Raw genomic sequence first — 24,106 nt, 5'->3', positions numbered from 1 at the left:
ATTGGATGCAGAGTGGTATTGACAGTTGAAGAAGTGGGAACCTTGTGGGGGAAATGGCAGCGACTCGACGGAAGCATTAGTTGGCTAGATTTTGAAAATTTCTGAGGGTGGGAGTGATGTCTCTGGAAGCGTGGAGGTGCTTGGCCCGATATTTGACCAATGTTGTCCTAGTGCTAGGGGCTCCGAATTCAGGTGGATCAGGGAAGAAACGTGTTAAATCCCAGGACTAGACCGTGGATTGTCAAATCTTATCTAGAGTTGAACTCCTATTAGTCTGCATCTTCTCCAAAAAACAGCTTCCTCCATAATAATAATAATAAATAAATAGTCTTGAGTTTGCTTACATAAGAAGCTCTCCTCCACTTTTCCCCCTCTAAAAGAGAAAAGCCATCTGAGACTTGATTTCTCCTATCCTTGAAATCAAATCGAGTGCTTAGTTGCTTTTTCCTAGAAGTGAAAACCAGGTGGTGTCAAGGAGATTTAAGAATAAACCAGGACTCCCAAGTTTTCATGTATTGTAAACCCTACTTAGCGAACACTTGAGTTTTCCACCATTTTATTCTACAATATGCATAGCTTCAGAATGTCCAGTTCAAAGAATCCCTCTGATATTTAAAGTTATCCTAGATACCCATCCACATACACTATGAGAGAGTTTAGGGAGTCCATTGGCAAAAACAAGATGGTTAAAATTACACAATACCGTATTGTTAGCATATTTCTTCAAACCTACATCCTTTCCTAGAAGCTAGAGACATTCTCTGTTTCAGACCATGTTTATATTGGTTTTTCAGGGTCTTTTATTATTCCATAATTCCAAACTCTAGTGCAGTACCTGGATGGATAGTGTTTTTTTTAATAAAGCTTTTTATTTTCAAAATATATGCATAGATAGTTTTCAGCATTCATCTTTGCAAAACCTTATGTTCCATTTTTTTTCTTTCTCCCTTATCCCAACTCCCTTCCTTAGACAGCAAGTAATCCAATATATGTTAAAGATATGCAATTCTTCTACAATTATCATGCTGCAAAAGAAAATTCAATCAAAAAGGAAGAAAAAGAGAAAAAAACAACAGCCAAAAAAAGTAAAAATACAATGTTGTGATCCACACTCAGTTCCCATAGTCCTCTCTCTGAATACAGATAGCTCTCTTCATCACAAAACCATTGGAACTGATCCAAATCACCTCACTGTTGAAAAGAGGCACATCCATCAGAACTGATCATCATATATTCTTGTTGCTTGTGTATGCTGTTCTCTTGTCTATTCATTTCACTTAGGTCTGGAGAGCACATGAACTGATGCTTTCTGAAATCATCCTGCTCATCATTTCTTATAGAACAATAATATTCCATAACATTCTTATAGCATAAGTCATTCAGCCCTTCATCCAACTGATGGGCACTCACTCAGTTTCCAGTTTCTAGCCACCCCAAAAAAGGGCTGCTTACAAACATTTTTGCACGTGTACGGGTCCTTTTCCCTTTTTTATAATCTCTTTGGGATACAAACCCAGTAGAGACACAGTTGAACGCCCAGTTTGATAACCCTTTGGGCATAATCTAGATTGGTATTTTTAAAGTGAAAGAGCAACACAAATTGAATTTGTCTTCTTTGACCACCCTTTTGTTCAAGGAATCACTAGATGCCTACCTTAAAAAAGAGTACTTAGTAATTTCCCACAGCAATAAGGTGGTTCAAGTGCCGGTAAAATATCTAGAATGCAGCTAGATTGCTGCATTCTTCCATGACTATCCTCAACTCCAGTTCAATGTATTAGAATGCCTGTTGTTCACAAACAGGAGGAGGTAAAAGACTGTGAATGGATCTGAAGAAATCTATTACTTCTCTTGAGAAAAGAATGTGTAGCTCATACCTAACTGACAATGGGTTATGTTCTCTTCTTTACAAAGAAAAGCATGTGAAAAGTGACTGTTTTACTGTCCACGAATAATTAAAGATTGTTCTTTGACTGCTGGCAATATATTTTGACCTAGAGAAGATCCCTGCTTTTTAGACAATATTCTGGTTTGTTTTGCTGTTAAACAAATCATCATGTGCTATATTAAAGCACAAGAGAAAAAGATTAGAAATCTCCCCCTATATGTATTACAGATAGAAGGCAGAAAAAGATGATCAGTGATGTTAAACTCAAATAGAAACTGAGCCACCAAACCATACATAAGAATTTCTATGGAGAACACATTGATATAGAAATCCACACATTATCTAGGTTCTTTTGTATTTATTTATTTTCTTAAATACTTCCCAGCTTTATCCAGTTCCTGTTCACTCTTGGGCCTCAATGTTGACTTCTGATATAGTCTATTCCTCTGCCTCTAGAAAAAAAATTGTATTCATATTTGATTTTGTGTAGTGTTCTTGCCCATCAGAACCAGGACTTGAACCCAGATCATGCGAATGATCAAAAATCTGGAGTGTTTGCATTGTAGGGTCATAGGTTGATTTGAATAGAAATTTAGAAAGTGAGTCTTTTCAGTCAAACTGAAGCCTTATCCTTGGTTAAACTCAGGATGTCTCAACACATTTGACCAGCAATAAAGGGATTGTTATGTTGGTTATGCTTGACTGGGTGGGTATAAGTAATAGCTAATGTTGGGTCACATCCCAGCCTTGCCTGATGGATTGAGTGAACACTAACTTTCCATAAAGCATTCTCAGACTGTCACATGGATTGCTTAGTACAATGGAAATCTTTACAGTTGAATCCACATAGACTGAGAAATGTGAACTAAAGAATGGTGTCCTTAAGTTCTCCAGCCTTCCCACAAATATTATTGTTGAAATAATGATTGGGTGCTGATTAGCTACAAATTAGATGAGACTGTTTCCTATAACAGTTTTAGTCTTGAAGATCCAGCTTCCAATTGTATGGAATAATCACTCCACTTTTTAGAAAATTTTACAGTTACAGAGTGAATTACATTATCTCATTTGAGCTTCAGGGCAGGGAAATTGTTCCCATTTTACAGATGGCTTCCTCCATCACTGATTGACTGCCTACCTGCCTGCTGGAGGTATCTGTGTTTAGTTTTGAATTTGAATAGTACTAAGAAAAAATCAAAAGTGAATTGCAAAAGTTCAGAAATGAAAACAAAAGATATAACCATAGTATCTGAAACTAAAATTATGTGAATTCTCTGAACTGAGCTTGCCTGGGCTTCCGTAAGACCAGGAAGAATCTCAGAAATGACAGTTACAAGAAAACTTACTCTATCCCTATTAGAAAAAGCCTTGTTCATATCCCACCTTATTTACGAGTTTCTAATTGTTAGGGATATTTACTTTCCTCTTGCTTAAAGGAAGGAAAATATTGGAAGATAAAGAGATTGTACAAAGTTATGTTGCCCTATAATTGACTTAATATGATACATACTTCATGCCTTGTTCCCATAGTTCTACCAAGGGAACACCCTCTCCCCCATAAGAAAAAGTAGAGAGACATCATGAATTCTTGAAAGAAAAGCCACTGTATAGTGCAAAGATTTCTATTTTTTTCCCCTCTCCTCATCAGGTTTCAGATTGTATTGAATGTGAGACCAGCATAATGCTGTAGCCTTCTCATGCTGGAATAATTCTTCCTTACCTATCTAGCCTGGACTGACAGCTTTCATTATCCCTGGCATTTTTTCCAAAGCCTTTATTTTGTATCTTGTGTTTTGAGTAATTGCAATGCAAAGAAAGTATTTTCAGTTCTACTACACTAGCTAAGGCAAGAGTTCTTAATCTGGGATCTGTGAACTTTAAGAAAAAATTATTATATTTCAATATAATTGGTTTCTTTGGTAGTTCTGTTATGCCTTTAAGTAATTTTTTTTTTGCCTTTAAGTAATTGCTAGCATTTACATAATGCTTTAAGGTTTGTAAAGCATTTTACATTCATCTTATCTTCACAATGACTCTGGAAGATAGGTCTTATTATTATCTCCATTTTATGGATTGGGAAAATTGAGGCATACAGTGATGACTTGTCCAGAGTCATACAGCTAGTGACTGAGGCTAGATTTAAACTCAAGTTTTCTTAACTCCAAGCCCAACACTCTATCACAATACCATCCAGGTGCCTGTTTAAAAATATTGCTCTGAGAAACAGTGCATAGTTGCCACCAGATTATCAAAGGGTTCCATGGCACAAAAAGGGTTATGGATCTTGAGCAAAGTTCCTTAGTCCAGAGAAGCCTATGAAGATTCCATGAGGCTGAAATCAGTTCTGGAGTGCCACTCTAACACAGCTTAGGGGTAAAGGCTTGGATTGATTGTTCACCAGAGTTTTAGATCACTAAGAACAAAAAACTTCCCAGCTATAATTTTAAGTCCTATTTGCTACCAATGTATACTCATAAGTTACCATATGAAAAAACACACACATACAGTTTTATATCTTTAGTGCACATACTCTTACTCTACCAGCATTCTATAATGCATCCAATAGAAAGTTGAATTACTAGCATATATATATAAAATATCAATATTTTGATTTTATCAAAATTTGATATAAAATATCAAAAATATGATAAGATATATATAGAATGTAATAAGGATGAATAAGGCACTCTTGAGGAGTTTACAGTTCACCAGCCACCCCAGGGTCTGAGCTATCCCTCTCCCTATTTAGATAATAACAAGAGCAAAAACTGAAGTCCTCCCATCAGCTTCCAAATTTCTGTCAATCCCCATTCCAGGTGAGAAAGTTTCTTATCCAAATAAATCACCCTTGAGCAGTTTCAACCTTGTTCACCCTATCCACTGCATCAGGACCATTTGAGCCAAAATCTGACAATTTGGCCAGAGAATCCAGGTCCGAGCCAGAGTTGGGAAAGGATCTCACAGTGGTGTTAGGTAATATGAAAGTATTTCTAAACTTATGCTTTACATTTCCAGAAAAATGGAAGTATTTTGAAATGAAATAACTTTGACTTTTACTTATTTAACACCACAACAAAGACTTCAGTATTGAGCAGCTATAAGGAATTAATGAAGAGGCAGCTAAATGGTGAAGTGGGTAAAGTGCCAGGCTTGGGAATCAGGAAGCCCTAAATTCAAATCTGGCCTCAAGTGCTTACTAGCTAGGTGATCTTGAGCAAATCACCTCAGTTTTCTCATCTGTACAATAATCTGGAAAAGAAAATGACAAACTACTACGATATCTTTGCCAAGAAAACTCTGTGGAGAGTATGATCCATAGGATCACAAAGAGTTGGACATGATTGAACAACACAATGAATACTCTTATTAGAGTTAAATACTCTTCCCATGTGCATGCTCACCACATGAACATATACACACACTTCAGCACAAAAGTGCTAAAACAGATTCTCTTTAGTATTTTAAGTCTCAGAGATTTTTAAAAGCATATATTGTTTCTCAAACCAATTAGATGTCATTGACTTATTCAATATAGTGGACAATCTTTTTTTACTGTTCAAGTTTTAAGACTTGGATTGTTCCTGTTTTGTTTTACTAGTTTTATTGATTTTTTTTTCATTCAATAGAGCTAACATGAATGACATTAAGGACAAGATGTTTGAGTGGGGCCAGTATTCCTTGTTATTCCGAACCAACTTTCTAGAGAAATGATTTTTGCTACAGTCATAACAAAAAAAAAAAGTAGCATTGACAAGGGCAGCAGAAGAAATAGAAAAGGGGCTTTCTTCACTAGAGCAAAATGGGGGGAAAGATCATGATGGAAGAATGTATTTAATATATAAATGAAATCAAAACAAAAGGGGAAGTGACATTTGAAGGGGTCTTCTTCAAGCTCATTTGATATTTAGAACTAGGACTTTGTTCTGCAAATTGGGATTAATTCATAGTCTAGAAGGTTTATTGCCAGCTCAGCATTTCTGAGTTGAATTTTTTAGAGCTATTAAAGAAAATTCAACAGATATTTAACCCCAACTTTTGAATGTATCGACCCTGCTTTTACTTCTTGGGCTTCCTTTTCTCTACCTTTAAAATAATAATAGCCACACTCATTTGTTCATAACTGGGTGCTGTTAGATGTGGGGGGAAAAAGATTTGAATTTGTTAGTAACACGGATTTTTATAATAATAATAAATAGTAGTTATGTAGCTTTAAGGTTTGCAAAATATCTTTAAAATATAATCTCACTTGATCCTCACAATAACCCTAGAAGAAAAATGCTATTATTATCTTCATTTTACAAATAAGGAAACTGAGGCAGTCCAGAGCCACACAATTTCTGAAGCTAGATTTGAAATAAGGTATTTTTGATTCCAGGTCCAACATTCTCTCACTGAACCACCCAGATATTTTGGCAAATCTATGATTTTGTGAATGTAATGAGTTCCGAGTGAGGAAAGAAGCTCCCTTTACCAAAGCAGACTGGCAATTGTTCTGCCTATTCAAATTCGGCCTCAGACACTTGCTAGCTATGTGACCCTAAGCAAGTCACTTAATTGTTGTCTGCCTCAGTTTCTTCATTTATAAAATAGGATTAATAATAGCACCTATTTTCTAGTGTTGTTGTGAGGATCAAATGAGGTAATAATTGTATTATTACAATTATAGTGCTTACACTAGTAAGCCTTCCATATTTCTCTCCCTCTATCTGCCTTTGAAAGGACTAAGGCTTCTTGACCAGTGGTTTTTGGGGAGAGAACAAATATTCAAATCATTATGATTTGAGGAAACAAGTATGTTCAAAAGGTCCAGACAAAATATTGTGATATAATAGGGTTAAAGATCATGCTCCTATGGAGCAAGCAAGAAAGAAGAGGGGGAACGCAGAGTGAAAAGAAAGCCAGGTAGGGGAATGGAATAGACTCCTGGACCTGGAGACAGAACAACCTGAGTTCAAAATCAACCTCAGATACTTTCCAATTGTGAAACCCTGGGCAAGTCCTTGAACCCTTCTCAGGCTGTTTTCTCATCTATAAAATGAGATAATATTCATAGTGCTTTTCAAATCTTAAAGTGATATATACATGCTATCTTATTATGATGGTCATGGAGGAGATGGCTTCTGAGGTGGCCATAAAGGAATAGTGTCTTGAAGTTTCTTTCCCTTTTCTCCTTAAGATAGATCTGAGCTGCAGGACTGCTGGGTAGGAAAAAAAAATCTTATTTTGACATTTGAACTGAATAGATCAGTTCAGAAAGGTCAAAGTGGGGAATAAAGGCTTAAGCTAAGGGGTTATTTTTATTATGGAGATCTTTCTTTTTCTGAGCAGGGCTGCAGTCAGTCAAGGCATTTATTTCTTTTCCTTTCAGCTTTCTGAGAGATTTTTTAGGGTCTGAGCAGTCAACCAGACATACTCTTTTTACCTTCCACTGGCACATTTGAGGGACCATGATTTCCTTTAAACAATGTCACCGATGCTCTAGCCATCTGGAGGCATTTGGGAATTGTGACAACACCCACTGCAGAAGATGCTGAAATTGTGGGCAGAGTGAGCTGAGAAGTATCAGAAATACAATTGGCAAAGATCTCCTTGGATTCTAGGTCAAATGCCTTTTCCTTCTCTATTTTGTAAGGAAGAGATGGCTGTATTGGTTTGGAGGATAGGATAGCAAGTGCTAATTCAAAAGAGAATCAAGGGAGCTTCTATTGTATTTCTGATCCTCCTGTGTGGAAAAACTGGACACATAAATTGGCTGCAGTAGTGCCTGATGGAATGTAAGCCCCCCAAGAGTAAGGATTTTCATTTCTCTTGTTTGTAGCCCAGTGCCTGGCACAAAATCTTATTAAGTTCATAGTAAGTGTTTAATAAGACCTTGTTAACTGATTGACATGCATTTTACAATTCATCTTGTGTTGAATAGTATTTTCTGCTGAAAGACACCCTAGAGACCATCTAATTTGCCCTTCTTATCTATCAAATGCAGAAGCCCAAGACGAGAATTGAACTCAGATGCTCATTTCTAAAACAGAATTTTTAGGAAATTGGGGTTTTTTTGGTTTTATTTTTGGTTTGGTTTGGGTTTTTTATTTATTTTGGGTTTTTTGCAGAAAGAGAAACTGAGGCCAGGAAAGGTGAATTAACTGAACTTCATTTATAAAGAATAATGAAGCTGACATCACAACTCAGGAATCCTAGAGCCCTTTCTTCTTTGATGGTGGATTAGGTTGAGCCTCTGAAGAATTGTTTTCCCTTTTTAGCAAGAAGGACCCCCATTATGTTTTCTTGTTGAACGGGCATTGAATTGCTTGTATTAGGAGCTTTTGAAATCGAGGAGGGAAGGACGTCCTGTTTTTCCTTCTCACCCGCGTCAAAGAAGTTGAGAGGAGAGACCTTTAGAGTGAAGGCTCAGGGAGGGCGGGGAACTCTCTGAAACTAGAGAAAACTTAAACAAACTGTGGCCAGCCGAGTCAGCATTCCTCACACACAGTTGGTCCTAATTAAGGAGACCGGCGTTAAGCAGCTCAACTTTCGGTTCTTTATTCTTTACCCGGGCCCCTGCCAGCTGACATGGCAAAGCTTTAACCCACATCTCAAAAACTCATGTCTGCCTCTGCTCCTTTTTGCAACCATCTATTCTCTCCACCTCAAGTCCCCATTAAGTTAAAGTGATTCCCTTGGGTAACCCTAATCCAATTGCCTCCGCTCTGCTCCCAGAATTGAGCAGCTAGGTCATCATGCCATTGGAGAAGCACCAATAAAACTGGATTTCATCACAGAAGAGAATCTCACTGGGATTCATTTTGTAGCTACATCAGTGCATCAGTGCCTCTTGGGAATAATCCCCTTCCCTTTGTCTGTTTGGTTCCTGATTTTCTTAGTCTATCCTTCTAGCCCTGTTCTTATACTCACATCCAGGTAATGCAAATATTTCTGGAAGATTACTTCAGAGCCTGGAATTGACAGTGCCGGCTTCTGAGCCCATGTGAATGATGTGGGTGGTGCTGGTATTCCAATGAGAATGAAGCCCATCGATAAGAAGAACTGGCCAGGTACCAGCATTAATGCATCAGGGATAGCACCGAAAGGAAATAATCTAGCCCCATCCCCTCATTTTACAATGAGAAAATCAAATCCAAGACATTTAAGTAACATCAAAAGTCACACACATTGAAATAAGCAGGACCAGAATTCAAATCTGTGCCTTCTGACTACTATAAATTGAGTATTCTCGTCACTGCTGGAATGATATTAAACAAGAGACCATATCCTATTTTAATGGTGAGGGAAAAGGAGCTCTGAAGCTCTCCTGTGATCCTCTTAGAGCATCTGTTATGAATGAATGAATGCAAATACATTGGCAGGATTGCAACTGACCCACTTCAAATACTGTCTATTAATGTAAATGAAGAAACCTGAGGTTTCAATCGGGTTGCATCATAGTCTGCCTGGACCACAGAAAGTAGCCTGAGTGTTTCTGGGCCCATCGGTCTGCCTTCTCTACCATCACCATGGAATTCCATCCTTAGAAGAGAAGAGAATGGGATGAAGCCTGAATGTTAAAGATCACTCAGATTGCCAGCTATGGCTAAATAGGATTCCCAGTTGGGGTCAACTAGATAAGTCTTCCCATTTCTTTTTCCTTAACTTCAAATATTGAAAAGACAATATTCATATCAACCCTCTTGTTCCAGATTATCATCCCACGGGCTTGATTTTTGTACTGACCAGGAGGATGAGCACAATAGCAATTCCGGTTAAACTTAGAAAAGGGAAACAGCAATGACCAGCCATTAGGAGGAAATACTGGAGAAGGAATATAAGAAGTAGACAAGGACTGGACCAGATACCCTAAAATCCTGTGAACGAATGCCTTGGATATAAACAGAAAAATTAAAGTGCAAGACCACTTTAAGCATCACAAACACTGAATTTTCCTGGATTTTACTTTTTTAGGGGCTGCCCTTTAGAGAAAGAACTTCCCAATCTTTAGCCCTAGTCCCTAAATCCCTCCCTGTCAGACCTAAGACACACTGTCTGAAATGTGGAAATTGATAAAAGAAAAGCTGGACTGCTCTGGAGTTTCTGTTTCTCACACAAGAGGAATTCAGAAGAGCAGTAAGAAAGCAAGGTGCCTGATATTACAAAACCAAGAAGCCTGAGAACTGAATCCTGGGTTTGGGGTCTAAAGCCTGGAATCCAGCTATCATATGCCATCCCCTCAGCATTTCTGGGACTCAAATTGGTGCCTTGGAGAAGTAGATGTATCTTTAGCAAGTTGCTGACATTGTTTAACCACATTCTGAAAATGGTCTAAAGAAGAGCCCACTACATAAAGGTGTCAGATACACTTTCTTTGAGTCTGTCTTGCTTCAGAGAAAGAACTCAGGTCATCCTTCTGAATCTCTCTTTGTTGCATGATCATTCCCCTGGATTAAGTCTTGGCAAACTAATCACCTAAAAATTTCAAATTGGCTCCTTGCTTACCCTGCTCTCCCTCCAAATCCCAGCTCTGCACAGTTCATCTCTCTTCCCAACTCCTGGCTTTGTTGACCAGATCAGGCTAGCTTGCTATGAACTGGGCCAAACCACAGACATGTAATGAGGCAGACAGTTGACTCCCCCTCCCCTCCCTTGCTATAGAGTGTGCTGAGGCCAGCTGGGGGAGCAGAGGAGGCTGCTGGCTTTAGGAGCCATCGATGACATTTATATCATGCTTTAGTGTCTAAAGCATTTTATTGATCTCCAAAATACAGGCATTTATTCCTCTTTTTTACAGATGGAAAAAAGGAAATCCAAAGAGGTCTATTTGCCCAGGGGTTACCCAGATAGGGGTATCAATAGGAATCAAATCCATTTTGGTTCTTCAAATTCAATATACTAGCCCCATCTTCTTTATTTGTCACTTTATTCAGTATTCAAATATATTTGTACATGACTGATATTTGTACATGGCTTTGGTTCATTCTCAAGGCCAACTATCATGTCTTCCACTTCCTTCTTCATTTCCTCATTAAGTCTCCTACACTCTAACCTAGCATTTAGCCATTTAAGCATCCAAGTGTCCTTTTTGAGAGTTTAATGTAAAGTGGGTGGCTAATAATTTAGCCCATGATCCCTTAATATGACCATGTTTAGTACTATCAAAGGGAAGAGTCAGCTAGAGTTTAAATGCAAACCACAGGTTTTCCTGGCCAGAGACCAACATAACTACTGTAGAAACTAATGAACTCCATTTTCTCAAAGTTGACATTTCAAGGACCAAGAGCTCGCCTCTCTGGGAATTGTCACCTTTTGGCAGCTAAAACCCCTCCTTTGAATCCACATGATATTTTATAACTCCCAGAATACACATTCTACCTCCTATGATAAGTCGTTTGCACATTTTATCTTATCTTACCTTTAACATAGACTATAAACTCCTTGAGGGAAAGGACTAAGCAACAGTCTGTGATTTCCTGGAAGCACTTCGAATAACTGATTGATTCATTGATCTCTCAAGTGCTTTACCACATAGTAAGAAGGTTCTCTGTGTGTTCTTCACCCATTGTAGCCCTCAAGAAAGGCATGGGTAGGAGGCAGCTGGGAATGAACAAAGTATCACAGATCTGTCAGTGCCAACTTGAATGCTTCCCTCATCCTCTCTGGGTGTGGTTCATTCATTTTACCACTATTGTTTACTAAAAGAACCACTGGATCAGCCAGTGGTCGGAGGCGTAGACATACAAGTTCCTAATGCTTATGTCATAAGTAAGAGAATGCTATATAAAGAAAACAGTTTTTATTCTTCTATCCCTAGAAACTGCTGGAGTTTCAGAGATATTCCGGGGTTTTGGATGGACTGGGACAGCCCCCAAGAATACACACACTTTTATCTCTTTATTCTCATTCCAGAAGGATCCCATCCCAAGATGTTAGCCTAGTTTTAAGACCTTTTGTAGGATTAATTCTGCTTTGCCATGAGTCAGATTCTAGAATCCCAGTCCAAATTGGACCCCAGGACTACCCCAATTCAGACCTGCCCAACATGACAGGGTAAGGTCATGAACCCCTTAATTCTTAAAGGCAGATGGCAAATGCATCATTGGATTTGAATCGTTCCTCAGACTAGGTGAGCTAAGGTAATTCATTTAACCTCTCAAGTGTCTTTCCTCATCCATAAAATGAAAGGGTTTAACTACATGCCTCCTGAGACTTCTTCTATCTCTAAATCCATGCTCCTATAATCAAAGGAAAGTAGTACTGAAGTATGTTTTGTCTCCCAGGATGAAAGGGCATCCTGCCAGGTTCCCCTGGCACCAATGCCCTCCTGTTTATCTCACCTGATCCATCACTCATCAACCCCAGCCAGTGAGACAAGGCCAGAAGTCCAAGCATTGAGAAAAGACCTTTCTTGCCTTTGTCCCATGTGGGTTAGATCTGCTCACTAGAACACAGATCCCATTGTCAGTGTCGCCATGGGGTCTGAGGGACCTTCCAAGTCTGTCTCTGATTCCCTTTCATGACCGATTTAAGGCTTCAGATCCCAAAGCCTGTGCTCTGTCTGGACAGAGAGGCTCCTGTTGTCATGGAGACCGCCTCTGGCTTAGTTGGCATAGATGGCTTCTCTCTTTCCAGGCTGGTAAAGAAAAGGATACAGATATACCCAGTTCTGAGGAGAGGAAATTTAGCATCCTAGCCCATAGTCCCAGAAGGAGGGGAAAGGGAATCCAATAGGAAATCAGCAACGAGAATATACTTTCTATATCTTGATTTTCCAAATGTATCCTTCTTCCATCCCTGGCCTGGCATCTCCTTTACCTTCAGAGTTTCTGCTCTGCAAGGCTAGCAGACAAGCACAGTTCACACCTGATAAGCATCACTTAAAGCAGATTATTGAGGAAACTTAGCTTTTGTGTTCAACAAGGGTGTATGTTCTTTCAGGGTAGCAAAGTAGTCACTTAACTCAATTCAACAACTGTTGGGGGAGCATTGAGTACTTTTTTAAGCCTGACTCTCACCCTCTGATTATTTAACCTTCATCCAGGCTCCCTTGGTCATTCTGGGGTGGCTTTCCCCAGACACAGGGAAGAAATCTGGGAGGAATGGCCAGCCCTAGCCAAGAGCCTTGTTGGTCTTGGTACTTTTCCCAGCAGGAAGGAGTGTTCCTTGCCCCATGTGCTTTAGTGTTTTCTCAGCCCACAAACAAGGCAGTGTTTAACTGAGCTGGCCATCTCACAGTCCCTCTTTTCATCCTAAAGAGGAGACAGGGTAGTCCAGAGTGCTCCTTCGAAGATGGATCAGAGCTAGGGAAATGGGGAACAGGCCAAGAGACAAACCTTTGCTCTTCTCACAATCTCAGTACAAGAAGGGTTAGGACAGCTCCGGATCTCTGAAGAGCTTTTCAATTAATCCCCAGGCACCTTAGGAGGTGGGAGGAGAGGAGAGAAGGTGAGAGGAAGGGTCCATGGTGGGGTTAGTGTTTAGAATCTGCTCTTGTCTCACCCCTAGCAGAGTGGATCAAAGATTATTTGAAGATTCAGTATGTTACTCATCCTCACATAGGATAAACCAGTGGCTAAAGAGTAGCCTGCCATCATTAATAAACATCAGACTATCAGAGATCAGCTGAATGATGTTAAAGCAATATTACAGAAGAACTTGGCTAAAATCTGTTAAGGATGGCATTGAGAAACAATGTTGATCAGGTAATTTTGGGAAACATTACCTGTTCAGGTAATGTTAAAAGAGAGATGTTTTGGGTACCATTCTTCCTGTATACTTTTGTCTCATTCCTCCTCAGCTTTCTCTTGTCAGAAAAAAATAATCCCCATTTTTCTTATTATTTATTCTATATTAGTTGTAGATCCTGATTTTATGCTTTTCTATGCTTCTGATGATTTTTATTGCTGCCCCAGCACAGCCTGGAAAACAGGCGTTGTCTTGGTCTTATAAACAGTTGTAAACACATTAGGATCTCTCTAGACTTCTTGGTTCTCTTTCACATACTTAGGAAATGAATCTCATCTTGTTAATACTTAGTCCTCCTGTCTCCCAAATAAACTGGGTGACAAAGTAGAAATCTTCCTAAATCCTATTCATAGTGAACAGAGAGCTTTTTCTTAAATAGCAAAATCTTTCTTCACCTCCTTTCTCTAAGATATCTGGCCTTCTTCATATGACTTTATTCATGCTGGTACCATTATTAAGCTTGCTTACCTACATCAGTTCCTAGAGGGTGCTCAGAAAAGACTTGATGATTAATTTATCTGCTGAAAGCTACTTTCCCCAGTCTCTTCCACTACTTTAGATAGTTTTAAACTATATAGTTCAAGAGAAAAGCATTCACAAGATTTTATGTAGAACTTGATGGTAAGGAAAACTAATAGAAAGAGAAAATTTATTATTATGGCCAAAGCAACAGAATGCTATGACATTATTTTGTCCCCCTATTGTAATAGTAATAAAGATGGGGGTGGGGGGCTAGAAGTGTGATTTCGCTAATATGGAGGGAACTCCCAAATGAAAAAATTGCATTTACCAATGCAGGTCATCACCGTCTCTGCAATTTGTGATCTTAGTCAGTTGCCTGGAGAACTAAGAAGTTAACTGATTTGCCCAGGCTTACACAACTCGTGTATGGGAGGGTCTGGAGGAAAATGGGGAGTGAGGGGGTGTGTCTGAGGTGAGATTTGGACTCAGATCTTCTGGCTCTAAGAATAATCCTCTAATAATTAGCAGTTACATAGTTTTAAGGTTTACAAAGCACTTATAAATATCTTATTTTTGTCCTCACAAAACAACTCCGAGAGGTTGATGCTATTATTATCTACTTTTTACAGTTGAAGAAACTGAGGTAAATAGATTAAGTGCTTGCTTATGGTCATACTAGTAGCAAGTTGTCTGAAGTCAAATTTGAGTTCAAATCTTCACTATAGGTCTATTGTTCTATCCACTGCCTTTCTATGTGTACTATTATGCTGTGCTGACTCTCATTAATAATAATGATGATAATAACAGCTGATATTTATATAAAGTTTGCAAAGCACATATTAGTTGATCATCAGCTCAATTTTGTATAAGAATGGTTCCTTTTCATATTTAACATATATAGGACGGCTTGCCATCTAGGGGAGGGGGTAGAGGGAGGGAGGGGAAAAATCAGAACAGAAGCGAGTACAAGGGATAATGTTGTTTAAAAAATTACCCTGGCATGGGTTTTGTCAATAAAAAGTTATTATAAAATTAAAAAAAAAAGAATTTAAAATGCCAAATAAATAAATAAATAAAATAATGGTTGCTTTTATTATCCCCATTTTACAGATGAGGAAATTGAAGCTGAGAGTAGTTAAATGATTGCCTGGGGCCATAGAACTAAGAAGTTTCCAAGCAATCTTCCAATCTCTAGGACTCTTTAACCTCTCTTGACATCATTTTCTTTATCTGTGAAATGAAGGTGTTAACCTACAATGATGTCTAAGTTTGTTGCCAACTCACACATTTTACGATTATATTAGCCACCTGTTTTTGCCTAGTGTTATTCTAAGGACCATAATTAGCCACCACAACAGGTAGGATCCCTCTGCCCTCCTTGAAATCAATTTCCAACCAATTGGAAAACTTATAGTTCCAAGAGACTGTTATTATTGCTTTGATTTTTTGTGTGTGTGACCTACACGCTGCCAGCATGGTGTGGTAGAGTTTAGTCAAAGGACATGGGCTCAAACTTAACAGTATTAATAGTGTCATCTTCCTAAAGCTGAAATCTGATCAGTGAACCCTGTCACTTCCAGGATCAAAAATATAATCCTCTCTTTGAAAGTCAAAGGCCCCTCCCTACCTTTCCAAGCTTATTACTTACTCCCCTCAATGTATTCTGATCATCCAGTGAAATACTTCTTTTGCTCATCCTCCAATCCAGCACTGGTTCAGCTCTCAGCTCACATCACCCATGCTGAGAATTCTTCCTCCTCATTTCTGCTTCAGGGTCCCTGATTCCCTTCAAATGTCTGCTAAAGTCCTACTTTCTGTAAAGAAAGAAACCTTTCCCCAGCCTTCAGCTTAGCACAGTGCTTGCTCTTGGAGAATATCTTCACTTTTTCTTGCATGTGTTTTATTTGTACATAGTGATTTTTATATTATCTCCTGAGAACTCCTCGAGGGCAGGAACTGTTTTTGCCTTTCTTTCTTTTTTAAAATTGTTTATTTTTTTGTTACATTTTAAGTTCCAGTTGTCTCCCTTCCCTCTTTCCTCCCTATCCTTAACTAAAGAATACCTCAATTTGATATAAACAGACTGCAAAAAACAGACAGAAAGATGGATGAATAGACAAATTAGATAGATGGATGGATGGATGGATGGTTGGATAGATAGATAGATAGATAAACATAGACTTACAAATAAACCAATAGACAGACAGGTAGGTAGATAGCAGACAGATGAATGGAGAGATAGATGAACAGATAAATGAGGTAGATATACAGACAGATAAATATCTATTTAAATATCTTTATTAAGCATACTTCTACTTATTAATTCTTTCTCTGGAGATGGAGGTGGATAGCATTTTCATTCATAGGTCCTTTGTAGTTGATTTGAATATTTGTAATAACTCAGAATAACTTAGTTGCTCTCAGTTAACCTTTGAACAATATTGTTACTACTGTAGACAATGTAACCTTGATTCTGCTCATTTCACTCTTCATTATTTCATGCAGATCTTTTCATGTTTTTCTAAAATCAACCTGCCCATCATTTCTTACAACACAACAATACTCCATCATATAAACATATAGCACAATTTATTCAGCCATTCCCAATTGATGGGCATCTCCTCAATTTCCAGTTCTTAGCCACCACAAAGAAAAGTGCTATACTTCTCTTTGTTTTTTCAGCCCTTAACCCATCTTGGGTGATTAATAAATACTAATTGACTGACTGATTTACTCATTATGTAACCTTAGACAAAGCCACTTAATGCCTCTATGTCTGAAATTTTTCATTTTTAAAATGGAGTAGGAGTTTCTAAATCTATGATCCTACAAGCCATTAAGCATCTTCCCCCAAAAAAAGTATATATGTTAACATATGTTTCATTTTTAAATGAAACTGAATAAAAATTAATTCTAATTTCATCACACACTTGGAGATTTCTGGAAACTTGAAATATCATAGAGACTGAGTTGTCAGGGCTTAACATTTTTTAAAAAGCAATATAATGGGTTCAAATATGTCCTCAGACACTTAACTAGCTGTGAGATCCTGGGCAAGTCACTTTACCTCTTGTCACTTTGCCTCTCCAGTTTTCTAGAAAGGCTGATACAATTCCTCCTTCAGCTCACTAATTAAGCATTTTCTCCTTATAGTCTGTGCCAGATATTGACCACATCTCCAAGTTTCAGGTCTTACCATGGGCTTTCTTACCACTCTCTGGAAAGAATTCTTCTATTATCATTATTATTAATAAAAATGATAGCAGATTGTGTGTATGTAATGCTTTTGAGATTTGCAAAGCACTTTACAAATATCTCCTTTTATCCTTACAAACTCTGTGGGCTAGGTGCTATTATTACCCTCATTTTACAGATGAGAAAACTGAGATTGAGAGTGATTAACTGATTTGCTGATAAATGTCTGAAGTAGAATCAAACTTAGATTTTCCTGACTCTAACTTAGAATTTTATCTCCTGTAGCATCTATATACTTCTTAGATGATAGTGGGGGCTCAGGAGAACCTAGTGCTGAGGCTCTTCCTACAGGTCACTTTGCCAATCTAGTAAGGCATTTGCATACTCTGCTTATCGAATACATTTTTACTGCTGCTCCTGCAGACCTTGCTCTAAGAGCATAACTATCTCAGTGTATTTAATTGGCTTGATCCCTCACTCCCTCCCATTTCCATTATATCCCCAAGAAATTTCCCAGAGTCCTCTCAGGCACCTCACTAACCTACACAGTCAGTGATCTGTAAGGGAATGTTGACCCTAATACCACTGCAGAATTGACTCAGGACCCTACTTCCTCACTCCCTTGTCCCTGAGGGAACCATGTGGTACCCATCCCCACAGGCCCTGGGCAAAGAGAGGGTAGCTGCTTCCCTAGCCCCATCCCCCTCCTCCCCAGGCACCCACCCTTTTATCCCTGATCTTCACTTCTCTGCTGATCCCAAGAAAGGAATTGATTGATAGGCTTGGAGATTAACTTTCCACATGGTTGACCATGTTTAACCCTGTGTTTCCCAAGAAAATTCAGTAAGCAGAGCACTAGCCTTCTATACCACCCCTCCTATGCAGAAACTTACTAGATGAGGATACATTAGTTGGGTAAGAAAATCCATAGACCATGGGTGGATTGGACCTTGGAAAATGGAACTTATCTTAGCTACAAGGATAACTTGAGCAGCAAAAGAAAAGAGAAGGGTGAACAATCTAGTGATACAGGGACCCAAAAATGCAGCTGAGATGGATTTGTCGCTGAGAATCAGCATATCTCTCCACTTCTACCCAATTTGAACATGGAATTCAAAGAACAGAGAGAATTCCTGCTTTTAAACATTCTCTTCTGGGCAGATCCATCAGGAGTTTTCTAAAGGGGTTACTGGTAGTAAAATCTATAAATGACCCCAGAAGCAAAAGTCATACTTAACTTTTAAATGATATCCAAACACTTCCTACCCAATCATTCTCTGAGTACCCTCAAAGATTCTTCTGAAAATACCTCAAATTTCTAAAACTTCCTTAATGGATACTATCTTGGTTCTGGCCCCACTAATTTGAGGGAAAGGTAGATATGGTCCAGGAAAATTCATATTCTCCCCTGTCAAACAAGGCTTCCCAGCCTCAGCCCCAGTTCCAGCCTCAGGTTGCCATAAAGCCAAAACAAAGCAAGAGTTCTCTGGCATTTATGCTCTTGAGATTTCCACAGTTCCTCTCCCAAAACTTGTTCTAAGGTCTTTCCTTATGCTGAAGTCTTCATTTCTAATAATTAGCTTCAGATGGAAGACCCAGTATCATAGGCGTTCTTTGTCTTTGGCCCAAGAGGATGTTATAAATTTCATTTGTGTTTGATGGCCAAGGATCAGCTTTTGCCCTGGGAGGTATAACAGGATTGTTGCGCCAACCTTGTATCCTCCCCAGCCTCCTTATTCTGTAAAATGGGAAGAGTAATATCCTGGCTGGAGGGAAGTCCAAGATAGAATCTTTGGTATGACCTCAAAGAAAATTCAATCATAGCACCCTAATAATTATATTTCATAGTGACAAAGTATAAATAGCAATGAATTAAGCACACTCTATTCCTCATGTTTTTTTCTCTCTCTTTTTCTTTCTCTCTCTCTCTTTCTCTCTCTCTCTCTCAAAATGTTTGGATAAATCACTGCAGAGCATCCAAGCCAAATGTCCAAACCACCCACTCTCCTATTCCCAGCAACTGAGTTAAAATGAGACCAGCTGAAATCTGGGCCAAACACTCCAATGACTTGCGTGTCTGATTATTATTCCATGATATGAAACTCAAAATAAATCAAAAAAGAAAAATTTGCCAGACACTAGCTAATTCACAAAAACACATTTTTAGCTTCTTTAGTCTTTGTACTCACGCAAGCTGAGATATACCAGTGCTGCTGCCCCCATGCTAAAGAACCTAAAGATGAACTTTATTAAAAGTAATTTCTCTCTCCCTCTCTCTCTTTCCCTCTCTCCCTCTCTTTCTTTCTTTCTCTCTCTTTCCTTCTCTCTCTGTGTTTCTTCCCATTCTCTCTTCTTTTCTCTCCTCTTTCTTCTTTTTTCTCTCTTTTCTCATCTTTTCTCTCTCCTCTTCTTTTTTCTCTCTATTTCTCTCTCCCTTTCCTCTTATCTCTTCTCTTTCCCCTCTCTTATCTTGTCTCTTTTTTCTCCTCTTCTCTCTTTCCTCCTTTTTCTTCTTTCTTTCTTCTCTTTTCTTTCTCCCCAAATATATATATGTAAGCATACATATATATACACATATGTTTATATATGTATGTATATGTGTGTGTCTATCTCTATTTCTAGATAAAGATAAATACATAGAGAGACTTACACAGACATAACAGAGCCTTATTGAAGTTTCATATTCAGCTTTAGGTCCCATACCATTGAATAGGAATAGCATGTGAAATAGTGGAAAGAGCACTGACCTAAAAATTCCTAAGATGGGAAAAACCTTCTAGGTTCTAGTTCCCGTTCTGCTACCATATAACCTTAGCCAAGTCATGCCTAATTTTCTGTAAAATGGCAGATGGAAGTATGTTTGGACCATGTGATCTTCTAGAGACTCCTCTGGCTCTAACATTCTAAGGTTTTTGAGTCAAGTCCTAAGAGCAATGAAATGAAAGGCTTAAAAACACAAGAAAAGTTAGAGCCCTAGAACAAATAAGCAGTTTAGAAATGAGAACACTGAGAGATTTCAAAGAAAGCTTCCTTCTGCTTTCCTGAGGAGAAAATAAGAAAAAATTGATATGAATGGAAGAAAGAGCTCTTTAGCTTAGACAGAAGGTGAAACTTTTTAACCATATGATAAATTAAGTCCAGAAATGATTTTTTTTAAATGACAAACATTTTAAAAGTAGGATTCTTGGAATTTAGATTTCATCATTTAGATCTCATCTAGGCTGGGCTATTGCAATAACTCCCTAATTGGTTTCCCTACCTCTGGTCTTTCCCCTGATCTGCCACACAGCTCTCAAAATTATATTCCTAAACACAGATCTGACCATACCACTCTTCATCCAGAATATAGAAACTTTAGTAGCTCCCTGTTTCTTCTAGGACATTTAAATGTTCAACATTTAAAAGCCTTCAGTATCTGACTCAAACCTAATTTTCCAGACTTAAGCTGTCTATCATTCCCCTTCATATACTCTACGTCCTAAGCAAACTGTTATTACCTAGATTAGCAGTTTCATGTGCAATATTTTTTTTCCTTTTTTGCTATACTATGCAAATGCTTGTTTTATTTCATAAATTCAGAATAAAATAAATTTTTTTAAACTGTTGTTACCTGCTATTTCTTATACATGACATTTCTTCTCCCACCTCCATCCATACTTTTGCATTATTTTTGGAATGCTCTCTGCCCTCACCTGTGCCCTTGGGAATTCCTAATTTCTTCATAGGCCTAGTAGGTCTTTCCTGATTCCTCTCAATTGTTGGTATATCCCCCTTTCCTTGATATTATTTTTGTTCATATTTTGCATCATCTTATTATGTCCATATTGTTTTCCCCTGAGTAGAATATAAGCTCCTTAAGGAAGCTCTGTTTCATTTTGGGTTTTATTCCTCCAGTGCCTGGCATGTAATAGGTACTTAATGTTGAATTGAATTGGCTCCAAGTTTAGTGATCTTAACACTATACATGGAGATAAAACAAGATTATTAGTACATGAAGCAGGATCTCTTTATAATTATATATGGATTCACACACACATAAGATATATAACAGCAGCCTTTCTCTGACAGCCTGGGCCTGTTATTCCAAGCAATTGGCCAGGATGTTAAATGACTCTGTACATTCTCAGCCTCTACCTCTGTTTGACCTTCAAGTGCCCCTAGCAGTTAACTTCTCAGCCATACCATGAGTCTGATTCATATAACCTTGAATGACAGCAGAACATAGGGACTGTCTGGAGATATAAAGTAACCCCGGCAAGAATCTGCTTAATATGACAAAAGACTGAAAACAGGGCAGAGGGGAGAGGTAAGGAAGCAATGGGGGGAAATAGGTCAGGAGGGAGCCTAGTGGAAAGTCCAGTTTCAAATTTTTTACTGTTGGAAAATATAACTAGGAGCAAAGACACTCCTGGAAGACAAAGGGGAGGGAAGTCTCTGGGCTAGGGGAAGGAGGAGGGGAGAGGAAGAAGAAAAATTAAGATAAATGAGAGGAAAAAAGATAAATGGGGTGACTGTGAACAGAGAGAAATTGCATGATTTATGTGAAACTTGAATATAGCTTCTAATAACTCTAAAAATGTATCTTTTTTAAAAAAATAATGTGCCTTTGTGTTTTGGAAATATATTATTTTGTCACCCCCTACCCCACTCCCCTCTGGGGTAACTCAGAAAGATTAGAAGTTAGCTCCATTTGCAGGGGAGAAAGAAGCAAATTAATTTCTAAGACTACAATCTTTTCCATTGTTAACAATCTGAATACATGAACCTTCTGCCTATGATTTGAAGAGACTAGTCATATAGATATGGAAAGGCAATATATTTTATTACTGTGTATCCTCAGCATCAGCATCAGTTTCCTTATCTCTAAAATGGGGATAATATCTCCTCTACCTATTTCACAAGTTCATTGCAATTAACACAGTTAATAAATCTTACAGCACTATACTAAAATGAGTTATTTTTTCATTTTATACTCAATTGTACTTTTCTAATTACATATAAAAATAGTTTTCAACATTCAAATTTCGTAAGAGAGCGATAAAAAATCTAAATGAGGGTAGTAGTAGAGAAAATAAATATTTTTTAAGTACCGACTCTGTACTAGGCATTTGCTTTCCAAATATTATCTTATTTGATCCTCACAACATGAGAGGTAGATGTTATAATCCCCATTTACTGTTGAAGAAACTGAGTCAGGCAGAGGTTGATTTAAAGTTATAAGGAGAATTGTTAATCTGGATTGAGAAGATTAACCTTGGAGCTAATTGCTGAAAACTGGTGGACAATAAAAGGAAAAAACACGTGAAAGAGAAAATAATTGACTGCTAACTTGACACTTAAGCTCTGAACACCTTGTTTTGCCATAATGTTTATTGAATTTTTTGTTTTTTATTATATGGGCCTGGCCTTAGACTAATAAAAATTTCAAATAAATGCCAGGAAGCACAACTCTTCTTGCCCTAAATAAGCTTATATTCTAATAGAGAAAGACTACACATTTAAAAAAATAAAAACTAGCTGAAAAGGGTAGGAAACAGGTAGAAATATCCAGAAAGTTACAGAGAAGCCTGGTTCCAGGAAAGATATGGCAATATCTCTCCTCTTCAAGCTCAGAATCCCCAGGACAGAGTATAAAGTTTTGTTTTGTTTTGGGGAAGAGAGGGGGAGGTTGGATCTGAGGATGATAAAGTGAAGACAACAGGAAACGACTATACTGTCTAGAATGGCCTTAGTATCTGAAGTGACTAATTCGAGTCATTAGATTGAAGCCTTCCCCAACACCTAGGAAGAGTCAGCATTAGCTTGGAGGAACACTAGCCCCCATAAAATGCCATTTTGGAATTTCTTCCCTGGAAATTGCACCAGTTGGTGGTCCATTGTAGCAACCTAGGGCCAAGTATAGATCTTGATTGCACTCACAGGAGAACCCTGAATCATAAACAGATTAAAGCTTTATTCTCGGTCATTGGGGGTATGAAATCTCACCCCATAGCCTTCTCCTTCCAGATGGTGCTTTACAATAAATCTTTCTTTTAAGGACAAGCTATTTTTCCAGGAGTCCGAAAAACATCCCCAGACCTGGATCCTGTCTTAACCTTCTGGCCTTTCTCTCTTGTCCTACAGCTGGGATGAGAGCAGCAGCATCAGCAGCGGGCTCAGCGATGCCTCAGACAACCTCAGTTCTGAAGAATTCAACGCCAGCTCCTCGCTCAACTCTCTCCCCACCACCCCCACTGCTTCTCGAAGGAACTCGACTGTAGTGGTGAGTGAGTCTGAAAAATGACCAACCACAGCCCAGGAGGAGCTCTGAGACCGAGCAGATGCCCAGGCCTTCCTAGGATACACACACTGACCCATTTCCTTGTGCCTTCCGCGAGTCAGAGAGCAAATCCACTAAACCTTCCCCTGAGCCATCCGTTCTGGCCAGATTTAGACTCCCCCCAGCTTTCTGGTGTTCCCCTAGTTTAGGGGTGACGTGCTCAAGCAGTTAGGACTAGACTGGGAAAGAGGCAACCAAAACATCTCTTTATTTAACCATATGTTCCACAAGTATCTCAAACATGTCCACAACAGATTTCTGTCCAAATCCACCCCTTTTCTGAGTATCTCCCTTCTACTTTTGAGGTAGCCACCATCTTCCCAGTTACCCAGGTTTGAAATCTTCACATCATTGATAATTCTTTACTCTCCCTCTTTCTTCTCTCTCTCTCTATATATATCCCCTTCTCTATTTTCTATTCTTACATAGCATCACTTGTTTTATTTATTTGTTTGTTTTATTACCTCTCCCCTGGATCATCACAATAGCCTCCTAATTGGTCTCCCTGCTTCATG

At 38.5% G+C, this 24,106-nt stretch overlaps 1 protein-coding gene across 2 annotated transcripts in view; it reads left to right on the top strand.

Annotated features, from left to right (window-relative positions):
* Positions 1-24,106, top strand: part of NAV1 (neuron navigator 1) — a 349,739-nt gene that overhangs the window by 283,908 nt on the left and 41,725 nt on the right. For both annotated transcript variants that reach the window (XM_051998661.1, XM_051998663.1), the window contains one exon: positions 23,396-23,534. In XM_051998661.1, the coding sequence (XP_051854621.1) occupies positions 23,396-23,534 (139 nt within the window). The remainder of the gene's footprint in view (positions 1-23,395; positions 23,535-24,106) is intronic.

Source organism: Antechinus flavipes, chromosome 4 (genome assembly GCF_016432865.1).
Source record: "Antechinus flavipes isolate AdamAnt ecotype Samford, QLD, Australia chromosome 4, AdamAnt_v2, whole genome shotgun sequence".
Lineage (NCBI taxonomy): Eukaryota > Metazoa > Chordata > Mammalia > Dasyuromorphia > Dasyuridae > Antechinus > Antechinus flavipes.
Note: the sequence above shows the minus strand (reverse complement) of the source record. Positions and strands in the feature narration are given on the sequence as shown.